Below are 14,156 nucleotides of genomic sequence, written 5' to 3' on the forward strand. Positions count from 1 at the left end.
AACGATTTGGCTCAATATTGCGCATGGAATCAGAATTCTATCAACAGGGGAAGAGAAAGAGAAATGAATTCATGCCCCTTGTAGTTTACTAACAGTGTGAATACATGGGAGGAAGTAAGGCAGTTACAGGAAGAAGCAGGAGATGAGGAAATGAGACAATGGGTAAAAGCAGGATGTGCTCCACAGGAAACAGATCATGTGTGGGTTTATCGAGATGGAAGACCAGTTATGCCTGACACCATGGTGTCTGCCATGGCACGGATGTATCATGGACAAGCACATGTAGGAAGAGATGCAATGATCAGACTTTTTAAACAGACATGGTACAATGCTAAATTTAGACTTGTAGCTGAGAGTCTTTGTCAGAGATGTCTTATATGTCAACAGTTCAATCCTGGAAGAAAGACAGTGGTAAGTCTAGGAACGATAGGTCAAGAAGGACGGCCTTTCACCAGAATGCAGATTGACTTCATTGAAATGCCCCCCTGTAACAGGTTGAGGTATGTCTTAGTGATGGTTTGTCTGTTCTCACGGTGGGTGAAAGCATACCCAACGAGAAGAAGTGATGGAATTACAGTAGCCAAGCTATTATTAAGATAGTTCATTCCTAGGTTTGGTTTTCCAGTCACAATTGAGTCAGATAGAGCAAAACATTTTCATAATGAAATCATGAAGTTGATTTGTGAAGCATTGAATGTACAACAGAAACTACATTGTGCCTTTCGCCCAGAGGCTTCTGGTGTGGTGGAACAAGTAAATGGCACCATTAAAAACAGGCTGGGAAAAATGTGTTTAGCCACAGGTTTGAAATGGCCTGATGTCTTGCCTCTGGTACACATGACTATTAGATCAATTCCAGATAGGAATACAGGTCTGAGTCCCCATGAAATTGTCATGTTTTCATACCAGTCAACAAGCTATTGCCTATATCTGATGACTTGGTGTTGGATTATTGCAAGGGATTGGCTGATTCCGTTCATTCTGTGTTCCATCAGTTTGGATCGGATGCCACCACCCTTGAAAAGAAGCCAGCTCATGATTTGAGCCCAGGGGACTGGGTGAGAATAAAAGTGCACAGAAGACTAAACTGTTTGGTCCCACGTTGGGGAAAACCACGTCAGGTGATCTTGACCACGACAACAGCAGTAAAATGTGCAGGAGTGAAGAACTGCATTCATGCTAGTCACACCTTGTGAATTCCTAACCCCGTGGATAATAAGGAGGGAGAATACTTTGAAGAATCAGATACAAGCTCTGAATCAGATACTGAAGAAATAAGAACAAGACAAATTCCTGAAAGGGGGGAATCAGAACAAAGTCCAGCTATTGCACCAGAAAATCTTCCTTTAAGAAGAAAGTTACAGATTTCTGACACCAGCTCATAATCAGACACCGAACCTGCTCAAGCACAAAAAAGAGAGAGTAAAAACAGCGAAGAGACTGTAAAAGAAATTTTTGATAAGACAGTCCCGAATGAAAGTTCAAGAGAAATTCCACCTGACGTAATAAAATTAGATGGTAAGGTACCAGATACAGAGAGTGAGGGAAAGATTTTTGCGGAAGACCCCCGAGGATTTGTAGGGAATTCACACATCCAGTTAGAGGAAGGGACGGTTAGTCAGCAGGAAGATTGTGTGGAAGAACCACGAGGAGGGACAGAAGTAGGGAATAAAACAGAAGTGGTGGAAAAAAGAACAGTTAAGAGTAAACGTCAAGTTGGAACTGAATCAGAGGACAGTGATGATGAAGTACCAGAAGGTCGAGTCCTGAGAAAGAGAGCGTGGAGAACGGAGAAAAATTAAAAAGGAAGTAAGTTGAAAGGGGCAGCAAGAGATGAAATTTGGCCCCACAAGATAAAAAGGTTAAGATACAGCTTGACACGAGTGAATTCATCTAGAGTTGAATAGGTAAATGAAGTGTCTAGCCAAGAGAAATTGAGAGATGTGGATCAAACGACAGTAGAAGAAAATAAAAGAATGAGAAAACCTAACCAGAAGTATAAGTCGCCGGAATGGTCATATGTGGCATTGCTTGAAATAAAAGAAGAGGCAGACAGCCAAGGGGATCCAGTGGTGACTGTACCAGGAGTGGTTGAGGAAGACGAAGAATCGGAAATCCTGAGAGTTATCTTGTCCGACATCGGAGAAGAGACGGATGTTTAGGAAATTCTGCAACAGGATTACGAAAGAAAAGTGAAAGACGATCAAATGCCAAATTGAAAAGATAAAAATTTTCAAAATAGAGAAACAATAAATTACCGGAAAAGACATAAAACTGAAAGAACCAAGTAGGTGCTTAGAGCCTTGGGTTAGACAAAACTAGTTGTGAAGTAGAAGAGGCTAAGTCAAAAGAAACTGATCATTTTTCGAAATGGCAAACACAGAAAATAGAAAATCTAAATGTGTGTTCCTTAGAAGATGGTTCAAAATGTGTTGTTGTTGTACAGGATTACTAATGCTTCGGTGGAGTGCGTTAGCTCTAATGGTTTCATTTAAGGTTACGCTAGAAACAATAGAAGGACTTAGCGAGAATAAAACTAACGTAGAAAAAACTCAGAAGGTATATCCGACTAAAATAGATAGAAATTATTTACATAAAGATAGGTCCATAAATGATTTTTCTAACAATGTATTTTCAAAATTGCTATACGAATATGTGAAGACGATGGACGTGAGGGATTGCTACATCTGTATGCAGTTGCCAGCGTCTATATCTGAGGGAGTGACTTACCATCACCTCCAGTAACATATGGAACAACATGTAGTGTAATAGCAAGCTTGTTTTACAAAATAGGGAAATTATAATATTATTTTTCAGACGTAGATAATGTATTTTCACAAGTACCTGTAATTAACAAGTTGAATAAAGTAAAACCTGCGAAAGTGTTAGGTGAATATTTCTTAGAAACTAAAGAATTAACATTAGAATCAATATTTAGAAATAATCTAACTTGCAGTTTAAAGAAGAAGGAGAAGGTTTTCTTGGCTATGGTTGAAGAAAGGAGATTGAAAATGCAAAGGAAGGTACCTGAGGGAAAAGAAGAAAAGAAAGTCTGGGATGTTGAAAGAGAAAAACATTTGAAACGAGAAGCTAGTCCAACAATGGCTTTAGATTGGCCTCAGAAAGGGAAGTTGTGTATTAGAAGGAATCAAACTAGATATGATAACTATTTTGTAGGCACTAGTGATTGCCATGATACTTATAGAATCATGGGTGGATGGGGATTTAAAGAAGGAAATGATCCAGTTTTCCCTGGACTATATTTTATCTTCGGGAATAAAGCATATTATCGATTACCAGATCATTGCTATGGCACATGTTATCTAGGCCTGGTTTTCCCAAAGATATTCCATGTGGGAAGAGGAAAAGATGGTGCACATGAGTTAGGTAGTCAACTAACACCTAGGAAAAGAGAATCTTGGTCAGAAATTGCAGGAGACATTTTTGGAGCGTTGATACCAGCAGTGGGAATATCTCTGAATGCATACAAAATTAGAAAACTATCAACAGTAGTGGATTGCTTGTCAACAAGCACCGCTGGAGGATTTTTAGTAGTAAATACTGAAATGGTTGCCATGCTTGCTATGGTAATGCAAAATCGACTTGCGCTTGATATAATTTTGGCAAAAGAGGGTGGAGTCTGTGGAATGCTGAAAGTTCAACATTGATGTACTTACATTCCTGACGAAAGTCAAGATTTGAAGACATACATTAAGAATATAACTGATTTGCATGAGGAAATTGTTCCATTGGAGGTTGAAGGTATTTGGGAAAAGATTGGGAACAAGTTTTCTACTATTAATAACTTCTTACTTAAGCTAGCTAGTACTTTTATTGGTAAAATATTAATTCCAGTAACATGTGTGATTATATTAGTATTAATTCTAAGACTAGGATGTTTATGTAGCAAGAAAAGGAAATTACAAAACCACATTAAAAGAGAAACTGTAAGAAAAAAAGAGAAAGAAAGAAAAGAAAGAGAATTTGAAGAAATAGAATTAGAAGAGTGGAAAGACAATATGTATAGAAAAACAAGAGAAGAAGAGACAGGGGAAACAGTGATGTAATCTAACAAAAGATTAAGAGTATAGAATTCATTTCTTTTACAAAATGTTTTTAAAATTAAAAGGTAGTGTGGTGATGTTATAAATCACCAAAGGGGGGATTGATGGAGCAGGTAGTGCAAAATCTTGTATACCTCCTCTATTTTGCATGAAAGTATTAATTGAATAACCTACTTATTATAATTTACTAATTGTGTGCCATGATATATTAAAATTAACCAACCTGCATACACAAATAACACGTGGGAACTTGCTATTTGCATGGCAAAATAACTCTAATAACTAAAATACGTACGCATATTAACAGTAGTATATGTAATAATTAGATATTGCATGCTTTATGTTGCTTTTGTGACGTTTACTCCTTCGTGGAGGACCGTAAAGGTAAATATACTGCTTAAATGTCGCTATATGCTAGGAAAATACTAATACATAAAGGGATTAGTGAGGGTATAACATTAGAAGCATCATTTCTTTGTATTAATTACTCTTTTGTGTTTGTTTCGCTTAAGTTGACATTTTGGCCTATCGAAACCTTTCTCCGCCCAAAAATGTTTCATGTTATCCCGAAATTTATTGTAAAAAGAGTAGTAGATTAGGGAGGGGCTATCTCTATTCTTTCCAGACCTTTTCCATCACATTCAACGGTTATTATGACTGCACACCCTCATTTTACTCCACAGGCGATGATGGATGCTGGCACGATTTCTGGTCCTTTGATGATCTTTGGGACTGTAACGTGCTGAGCAAAGGACTTTCGGACTCTGAGATCTGGCCTGTTCTTTGGACAATTTAACGACAAAATTGGGTTTTGCTGAGGCAATGAAATAGAGAAAACCCAGATAGCCAGAATAGGTAAATATGGTGTTATGCGATTTAATTAAATTGATCTAGAAATTCTAAGATTTGAAGAGACAAACGCTAATTTAATGAAATTTTAGATAAACAAATATTGATTAACAGAAATTATGAGTTTGTGGTTCTTCGAGAAAAGAATAGAGGATTCTGAGTCTTAAATGTGTTTTAGTTGGTTCTAAATCACCATCAACCAATCCAACTATTTGGTCCGATCGACAAAGTGGGCGGAGTGCCTTGATGTTTAGGATTAGGAATCTATAGGTGACGAATGTTAATGTATATGATGTAAGATAACTTTTCTTTCCCTATAGGTTATAAGGTACTCCCATCCACATGTCCGGCGCATCATTCCTCCTATTGTGTGCAGACCTGTGAGAGAGAAGCGTTCGAGTGTTGGTGTTATGGGCCCCACCAATGAATGCGTGTGTGAATGAGTTAGTGTGACGGCAGGTCTGCGACGCAGGGAGGATAGTTGTGCTCTCACTTTTCCCCCCCGAGTTGTTGTTTGCGCTGGATCACATACAAGAGGCCATGATAGGATCCAAATGCCAGAAGCTATGTAAATCACAAATTCTCCAGTCTGGATTAAAATGAGGTCTTAATGGTAGCTAGACACACACCTGAATTTCCCTCACTTGGTCCAGACTCCTATTTAAATGTCCCCATACACCTGTTTACAGACTTTGCTCTCGAAATAGCATTCAGGAATTTATTGAAGTGATGGTCCTCTCACATTAACTTCACTAGACTGTCTGAAAGAATAACAGTGCCACATCCATACAGTATCACTTACTGTCCTGGGTGAACCCTGTCTTTGTATATGAGAGCACATATCATGTATGATTTTAATGGAGATGGCCGCTCCTGCAGTACACATAAAATTATACATATTACCTGCAGAAAAAAACCACTATTTTGCCCACTGCATCAGACACAACATTTCATTTTAAAAGACTTATTTATATGGCCTTATCACCTAGGACACCTACCTTCTCAATGGAGTGTATTTTCTTAATGGCATGATGTTTAATAACCCGCAGCTTCCCATATATACCTTTTTTGTCATGTCACAGGTTTCATCTAGATGATTCAATTTTAATGCTAAGCACGATCATGAGGGAACTTGAATGTTAGCTAACTTCAGACACTCCTTCCAGTGAGTGTCTGCTTCTTACCTAGGTGCTGTTGATAATGTCAATTTAGACAAGCAGTGGACAAAGGGTTACAATGTGGCAATATCTTACAGTCCAGGGCTTTCAAGTGACACAAGAGAAGCTACATTTCTTTAACAAGAAATAGTTGTCTGGAGTCTATAAGGTACTTTGGAGTTGCAGACATGGCCCAGAGATCATACCACCACCAGCACCAAAAATCCCACCAAAGTTGTCAAAGATCACATGGCATAAATCTGACAATAAAACACACAAAAGGTGATAGGAGGAATTTGTGCAGTTTGTCTAAGCACTGGCAATCTCTCGGGGTAGCATCCCAACCCACCAGTCTTTTGTTCGCCATGCCACCTCAGTTTGGACTCCGTCATATGCGTATGCGTTCCCCATTCCTATTAGTTTGCTTTACGATTATCTGTAAGGTGCCCCTATACCTTTTTGATCCTAGCTCTGTTTGTTCAATGATCAAGAAATAAGCCCAGAAAGAGAAAGAACTAATTATTTACTGTAGGAGAGTAGGATCTGCACTTATGTTGCCCCCACATTTTTTCTGATGTTTACACTGGTTTCTGGCTATAGTCTGGCTGGGACCCTGCTAATCAGGGCCCCAGCCTCTCTGTTCTTTCTAAACAACTTGGAGTGCATATTAGATGCACTAGTGATTGCATACTGTGGTACCTTATGAGCCCCTAGTGTATGGTTCCTTAGGTATCAAGGGCATAGGTACTTCACAGGCCTACCAGGGGCTGAAGCATGTATTATGCCACCCCTGGGAAGCAGACTAAATCTGACACCACAGGCCTGCTACTGCAGCCTGGGTGAGGTAGTGTTAGCACTCCTCACTGAGATATAGGTTCACTATATCTCTCCTTACACACACACATAAACCTATCAGTCACCCCTAAGGCAGGCCCTATCAATCCTGAGGGCAGGGTGCTTGGTTTCCATGTGAGGGGGTGCTTCTGCCTGAGCAGGGCCCCTCTGCAGCTCTCAGAGTCCATTCTATGTAGCTGTTTGTGGATGCGGTTAAACCATATACTCTTAAGTGCATTATAACCTAGCGGTAAATGCTAACTTTGGGATGGCTGCAGGAAAACATGTCGTGTTTGGTGTCAAACGCTTTGGAATCATACCCCCACACCAGTAACAGGTGTGGGAGTATGATACCACCCTTCTAGAGGCATAGACATGTACCCACTGTGGAAACACGGTAGAATCCTGAAGAGCCCTGGCATCACAAAATGGATGCCACCAGTCACAGACACTGGGCTGCCCTCCTGCTGCTGACCGAAACTCGCAGTGGAGGAGGCCCAACAATAGGCATCCTGTCACAGGGAGGTGTGGTCACCTCCCAGACAGGATTTGGTGTCTTGGGGGTGGGTGGGTGCATTCCTAGAGTGCTTTGAAGTCCTGCACTGGGGGAGTAGTAGGATACTCTGTGCATGTGCCAGCTCAAACCGGTTCAGGGGCTACCAGCCCCTGCTGTGGCACGAAACTGGACAAAGGGAAGTGGATGTAGCCACCCACTCCCTGACCCTCCCATAGGAGTGGTCATAGAGCTAGTCCCTCCCTTCCTTGTAGTATAAGTTAGGGAACCCTTGCCATTACAAACTAGAAATCCCTGGACGACGCTCTGAAGAAGAATCCTGGACCTTCGATGTTCCACTACCTTTGGAAGACTGAAGAATCTCCCTTGGAGTCAAGGAGTGACTCCCCTGCTTGGCAGGCACCAAAACTTTGAATCAACGGTCACAAACTTTCCCGTTCCCGCCGGAGTCCGAAGTCCCTGCAGCCCCGGAAGTGGATTTCCTGACTTCTCCAAGGCCATCGTGAGTCCCCAGTGACGCTGAGGCAAGTGGACCCCACGAGTGATGAGGAACTGCAATACCTGGGTACCGGGCACTATTTTCGAGTGCAACCCCATCACGATGTTCTACGAACTTGTGAATTGGACCACATGTGGTCCAAGCCTCCAGTAGGATTTCCTCTGAAGATCAGAGGCCTACTTCATCCCGAGTGACCGTGGGCTCCTGGTGAGTGAATCCTCCCGAGGCATCTTTGTGATCCCTTGCCGGTTGGCTTGTGGGTCCCCAGAAGACTTTTCTACAGAACCAAAGGGCTCCCCTGGTTGCTCCAGGCCTGCCCTGACTTACCTTCGCTGGGTGAGTCCCTCAGACCTTGCTGGTCTGCTCCGCTGACTTTTTACACTTTCCACAAGACTTGCTGTTGCCAAGGCTTGTTGGATCCAATCTGGTCGCCAACACCTCAGTAAGCTGCAGACTTTGTGGGACACACTGAATCCAGCTCCTGGTTGTCGTCGACGCCTCCTGGACCTCATGGCTGAAGAGTCAAGACACCCATGATCACCTGAAATCACCCGACAACTGTGGGCATCCAGCTTCCTTGCCCCGGGTCACTGCCAAGTGACTTTGAATACTGTCCCTTCTGCTTTCAGGTCTTCCTTCCTCTGAATCCAGCCTTGGATTCTACCGGACACTTCTGTCTTCACAAGCAGCAAGTCTTCTTTGGCTCCCATTGAAAATGACGTTGCGACCCGACACCAAAAGACACCTATGCACCCAGCTTCCCTGGGTGAGGTAACTCCAGCACTACAGTGCTCCTGTGGGTGTTGGCTCTAGAAGTACTTACCCTGTAAGTGACTTGCTTGTTGACTCTCCCGAAGTACCCTAAAACTTTAAAATTCCAGCCGCGACTTGCTCCATTGAAGTCTATTGGGATCCGCGGCTGTGTTCTCACACTGCATGCGTGTCCCATGGGTCCTTTATTTACCTGCCTTGGGTGTATTAGTGAGGCCCCAGCGCTTCTACAGGCCCTAGGCCTTGTCCCCTCGCAATTCGATCTTCCTAAGTCTCTTTTTTAGTATATGGTCTGGTACGCCCCTAGGACCCCAGCCATATTTGTGCTTAACTTGTGAACTGTTGGTTTTTGCATATGTCCTTGACTTCTAATCTCATAAAGAGATTAGTAGATTGTGTTAGAAATAAATACATATATATTTTATATATATACCTGTGTGGTGTCCTTTCATTTGGTAATTCAAGAGATTGTAAGGTAAAACCGGCTGCTTTACATTCCTCTAAAGACTTAGCCTGAAGGCTGCTCTCCACAGCTACCACTAGGATAGCTTTCGTGAAAAGGTTGTCTTAAACCTATCTACCATAAGAGTCGAATTGTACTGGTGCAAGGTGTCCACTTTAACTAGTGACCAGCATATGCCAGGCCAACTTCTCACATTTACAGTTATTCTTTCTTACTCCTGGAGCTATCACGCCTTTACTTGGCCCTCTGCCTCCAGGGCTCTTTTGGGTACCCTCTGAATGGGTTGGTTTCGTAGTAGCTTAATGCTAGGATTCCCAGTTACAGTCACTCTCGCTGTTAGGGTGTCGGTAAAGGTGGAGCTGTGAACGACAAGAGTTACCATAGAATTTTGAGGTGTTGTGGTTTTTCTTGAAAAGAGATGGCCCTAGGTGGAATGGGCAGCCTGGTCTCCACCAAGGTTTTCAGGGCTACTATGGTGGATTGTGCAATCTCCACAGGCAGTGCAGTTACTTTACTGTTTGTGAAATAAAAGTTTAGTGGGTTTCATCATTGCAGCTGCTGAATAAGGGTTGAGGTTGCACTGGTTCCTTTCGGCTAAGACCATGTTGCAGGAATTATGTTCTTGGCTGTAGCTCAGTGAAACCCGTGAGCCTCCAACTTCTGCCAGCATGGAGAGACTACCAGATTCCCTATTTACTTAAAAACAAACTTCATTACACAGGTGACCACCCTTGACTTAAGAGCCAGGTAATGCTAGTGTGTTTGTCTGTTTTTCTTACTAATACTGTACAGTATAAGCAGAGTACCTGTGTGATGCCCATATTATATATGTACAGGTGCCATTAGACAAGTGTGAATTGTTGCTGCCATGCTTTACATGGTGGGAGTGACTTTGTCTGTCTGTATGCAGTGGGTCTCTGTGACTGAATGCCAGTGAGTGTGTGTGTGTGTGTGTTTGCATTTGAGGGTTGCACTGCCTGTGCCTGCACAGCTGTTGCCTATGTCACTCCTGTCAAGTGCATGTGAATCTTGCATTGCTGTCTTCTGTGCTGTGCTTTACTGGACCAATGTGGACACCGCCATGGTCATTTAATACTCGACATAGAAACAGGTACAGCAAGGTGTGCTAAACTGTGGCAGTGTTGAAGCTGGTTTGATAATAATGTGTGCTCTCTGGTCTGTGTTTGTCAACTAGCTTATGGCACTCTCTGTAGCTTGAGAGTAAATCTCCTGCCTCAGCATGCAATACCTGTAATCTATACCAACAACTGTGGCACCAACAGTGTTGGTATTAAAAGAGCACAAGTTACAGGGTCATGCGAGCAGGCACATATAAAGGGGCAACATGGAGTTTCCGGAATAGGCAGCTGCTTGTCTTGAACCAACATCAATAGGAATCTGTATACCAATGAATCTCTGAGGAAATCCCCTGGCTGATCCTTCCCCTCTCAGTGCAACGCTGGATGAGCCATCATCTTACTCTGCTAATGAACTGAATCACTCTTGATGTACAAGGGGGAGCAACACTCAGCATCAGAGAGCACTGGCTAGCAACCAAGACCCTTGTTTTCTTGGACAACGCCTGCCAGAAGCCATACTTGAGAGTTTGACTGACAAAACTTTGTAGTAACAGTGAGTTTAGCTAAGTTTAGGAAAGGTTTATACTTGGTGCACTAAAAACTGCACCACAGGAACCGTTTCTGAACCTTTGCACCTGAGCTCATACCCGGAAGAACTATCAACTTACTAACTAGTCTGAGGGCTCAATTACTAATCTATGTGGGCACAGAGAAGCCCAGTGGAACCATCAAATGGGGAACTCCCATGGGTCTTGTAATAAGTTGGTTTATTTTTAAGTACAAAAGGGAGCAAAATAAAGCGACACAGAGCATTGACAAGTCATCAAAATCCTTGGTCATCTTGAAAATATGCCTCTGAGGAGCCACCTTTAGGAGTTTGGTTGAGGTGACCTTGTAGTAAAACTAGACATAGATTAGCTTAGGAAATGGTTATGCTTGTTACAGAGAAGACCTACAAATGCCCCCATAGGAAAACTTGCAGCATTACAAGTATCATTATCATTAAGAAACATCATCATGGTGGATGGAAGAGAAGAGAAGTAGAAGAAGCATTTTGATTAATAGGTACTTATGTATGTGTGTGTGTTAGTGTGTGTGTGTGTGTGTGTTCAAAGACAAACTCTAGCCTTGCATGAGCCACTGTGATGGGGCAACAAACAATCTACGACAAGTGACCCATCTTCACTTTTTTCTTAGGCCCAAGTATCAGGGTGTGTGTCTGTGTAAAGAGCACTATAACCTACACATTCAGCAGGGTAGCATTTGCACACTCAACAGAAGTAACAGCAACCTTCTAACCAGGTCTACAGTACCTGCATGAGGGTATCAGGATGAAGCATAAAGTTCAGGGTCCACAGGTTGCCAATGATGGGGAGAGGAGCTGGTCCAGGAGGGTATCTTCTTCTCACCCACTGAAGCTTGAAGTAATGTCCAATGAAGAGAGTAAGAAACAGAGCTATTAACAGCTCTGCGATTAACAGCATGGTGGACTTGCTATTCTTCCCTATTGTCTTTGTATCATTTGTGCCTCGTTACTTCCTGTATCTGTTTCTCCAGCTATCTCATGTCTCCTGTTCTCTCTCTTTACCTCTTTCCTCCTTTATGTCCAGCCTCAATGTCTGTCTTCTTGTACATAAGCCTAGCCTGTGCACCTCAGTCCCTTTCTATTTCGGCAAAGCCCACCTTCCTTAACTCATTCTTTCTCACGTTCTCTACCCTTTTATACTTTGTCTAAGAACCCTAGAAGAGGCACATTTTCACAATGTGTGCAATCTGAGAGTTTGTTGCTTGTGTAACAAACATGCTTATCACCTGTACTTATGAATATTTGCTCTTTCATCACTGTCCTGCTGTTGTTTGACCTCTTGTAAGTGAATGCAAATGTACTGCCAACAAACACAGCTCTTTACCTGGGCTCCGGTCCAGTGCTTGGAATTTATGCCACAGGACCTGATGACTCATTTATATTGTAAAGGGCCATTTACATTTAAATTGACTTCTCAGATTCAAATAAGGAATATTTACGGTGTTTTTGAAAAAAAAAAAATAAAGGTGACCACAGCCATGTTAATACGATAATGTGAATATTCTCCATGTACTTTTGTACATAACACACTCGGTGGATCATTTGCTGTTTTTAACTATCCTTTTATCATTTCACCTTTCCAAAGTGCTTGCAAATGAACTGCGAACAAAATAGTCTCTCTGGCCTATGGCCCAGTGCCTGATGGTTATGCCAGAGAACCTGACTGCTCAAGGGTGTCCATTTGCCTTGTTAAATGCATTTTAAGTGTAAATCGCTCTTTAGACAGAAGCATGGAGTGTTGATTGTGGATGTTGTACGGTAAATAGCTTAAATTGTCCAAGGAACATTACCTTTGTGCAGAATTGTAAGAATGAGGGTAGCCAGTGTAGATGATAAAACAAGATGAAAGTTTATTGTTCAGTTTCAAGTACGAGTCATAAGTTACAGGTATTGTAAGTAGTAAAGTAGCCCCACCGGGAGCAGCATCCCAGCTGCTGAGCCCACTCACTCCAGGTGACAATCACTCCACCAGGCACACATAAACATTCTATGACATCACACTCAAACTGGCTCAGCAGCAGGACAGAGGATACACGTAAAGAAATACATGGCACTAAGAGCAGGATGCCACACCTTGAAAGTAGAATTTGAATGGCACGGCATGCGGATGAAAATGTCAGAGCTATATTCCAAACAGATCTCATCTACCAGGTTTCTCATCAACTGTCTCTTCATAGAAAATTACCTGCACATTCCATTATATCACATTCTTGAATATAAACATTCAAGGACATTACATTTCTTCCCTTTTTTGTTGTTTTTTAACCATTAAAACACAGAAGCAACTAGACTACATATAAATAAATGTAATGCATGTAAAAACAACAAATTTTCTTCTTTTTTACATTTTTTAAACATATTCTTTCAGATAGTTGTAGTTCTGAATTTTTCTGCCACTCCTGCTTCCTCCATTGCACTCTTGATGATTCTCATCACTTAAGTTCCCCAGTATTCTTACTTTTGCTTCGGTCATCCAAGTATATCATCACCCTTTCCAAAACATGCATTTTTGCAATAGCTGATCTACTTCTAAACTCTAATTTACCATGAAATTAACTTCACATAGAGATTTCCTATCCACGAGAACCTCTTGGTTTTACATCTAATATTTTAAGATATTACGTTCTCTATACAAATTTTGGTAGCTTTTCTGGAGACATTATTATCAATTTTGAACATGTGTCGAAGAACATTCTCACCTTCACACCATCTTCACTTTCGGCTTCACATAGGTTGCCAAGTGTTGCTGCACAATTGTAAAACAACTTCACTGTAACATTTATTGACTTCATGCATCTTATTGACCTGCATTAATGACCTGCAACACTTCATAAAATTACCTTTTTCTGCCTTTGTTATAAAAACCTTTTTGGGCAGGGCAGGGAAATCTCTGAAACCCACCTATAACATGTTCCCTTTATTCTCCCATCATTCTTTATACTTCCTTGTCTTTCACACACTGCAAAGCATTAACTATTGCCTGTGGTTTCACACTTGAATTCCTCTTTTTTAGCTCCGACATGTGAAGTTTTCCACTCTTTTATATGTCATTAATGCTTCATTCGAAGGTGGCTCATCTTTTAGCCAAAATTCCTCCCTTAACCTCTCGTCCTTACAGTTGAGAAGAAATTGATCACGTATACGTTCTCCACACAGAGTGCCAAATTTACAAGTCCCCTGTTTTTTGAAGATTTGTAACATACTCGAGACTCTCATTCTCACCCTCCACCCTTTTTACCAAAATGGTAACGCCGCAAGAACGTGCTTATCTATATAAACTAATATAACTGAAGCTTTGTTATACAAATTTACAGTTAATGTAACCCACAAGCTTCCTCTG

The 14,156-nt window shown here is 41.7% G+C and overlaps 1 protein-coding gene across 1 annotated transcript in view; it reads right to left on the reverse strand.

The window, feature by feature from the left end:
• Window positions 1–11,963, reverse strand: part of LOC146786140 (cytochrome P450 2J5-like) — a 220,208-nt gene extending 208,245 nt beyond the window's left edge. Inside the window, exon 1 of the mRNA XM_085635643.1 lies at window positions 11,544–11,963. Within this exon, the coding sequence (XP_085491769.1) occupies window positions 11,544–11,714 (171 nt within the window). The 5' untranslated portion in view covers window positions 11,715–11,963. The remainder of the gene's footprint in view (window positions 1–11,543) is intronic.
• Window positions 11,964–14,156: the final 2,193 nt, after the last annotated feature.

This window comes from Triturus cristatus, chromosome 11, assembly GCF_964204655.1.
Source record: "Triturus cristatus chromosome 11, aTriCri1.1, whole genome shotgun sequence".
NCBI classification, from domain to species: Eukaryota; Metazoa; Chordata; class Amphibia; order Caudata; family Salamandridae; genus Triturus; species Triturus cristatus.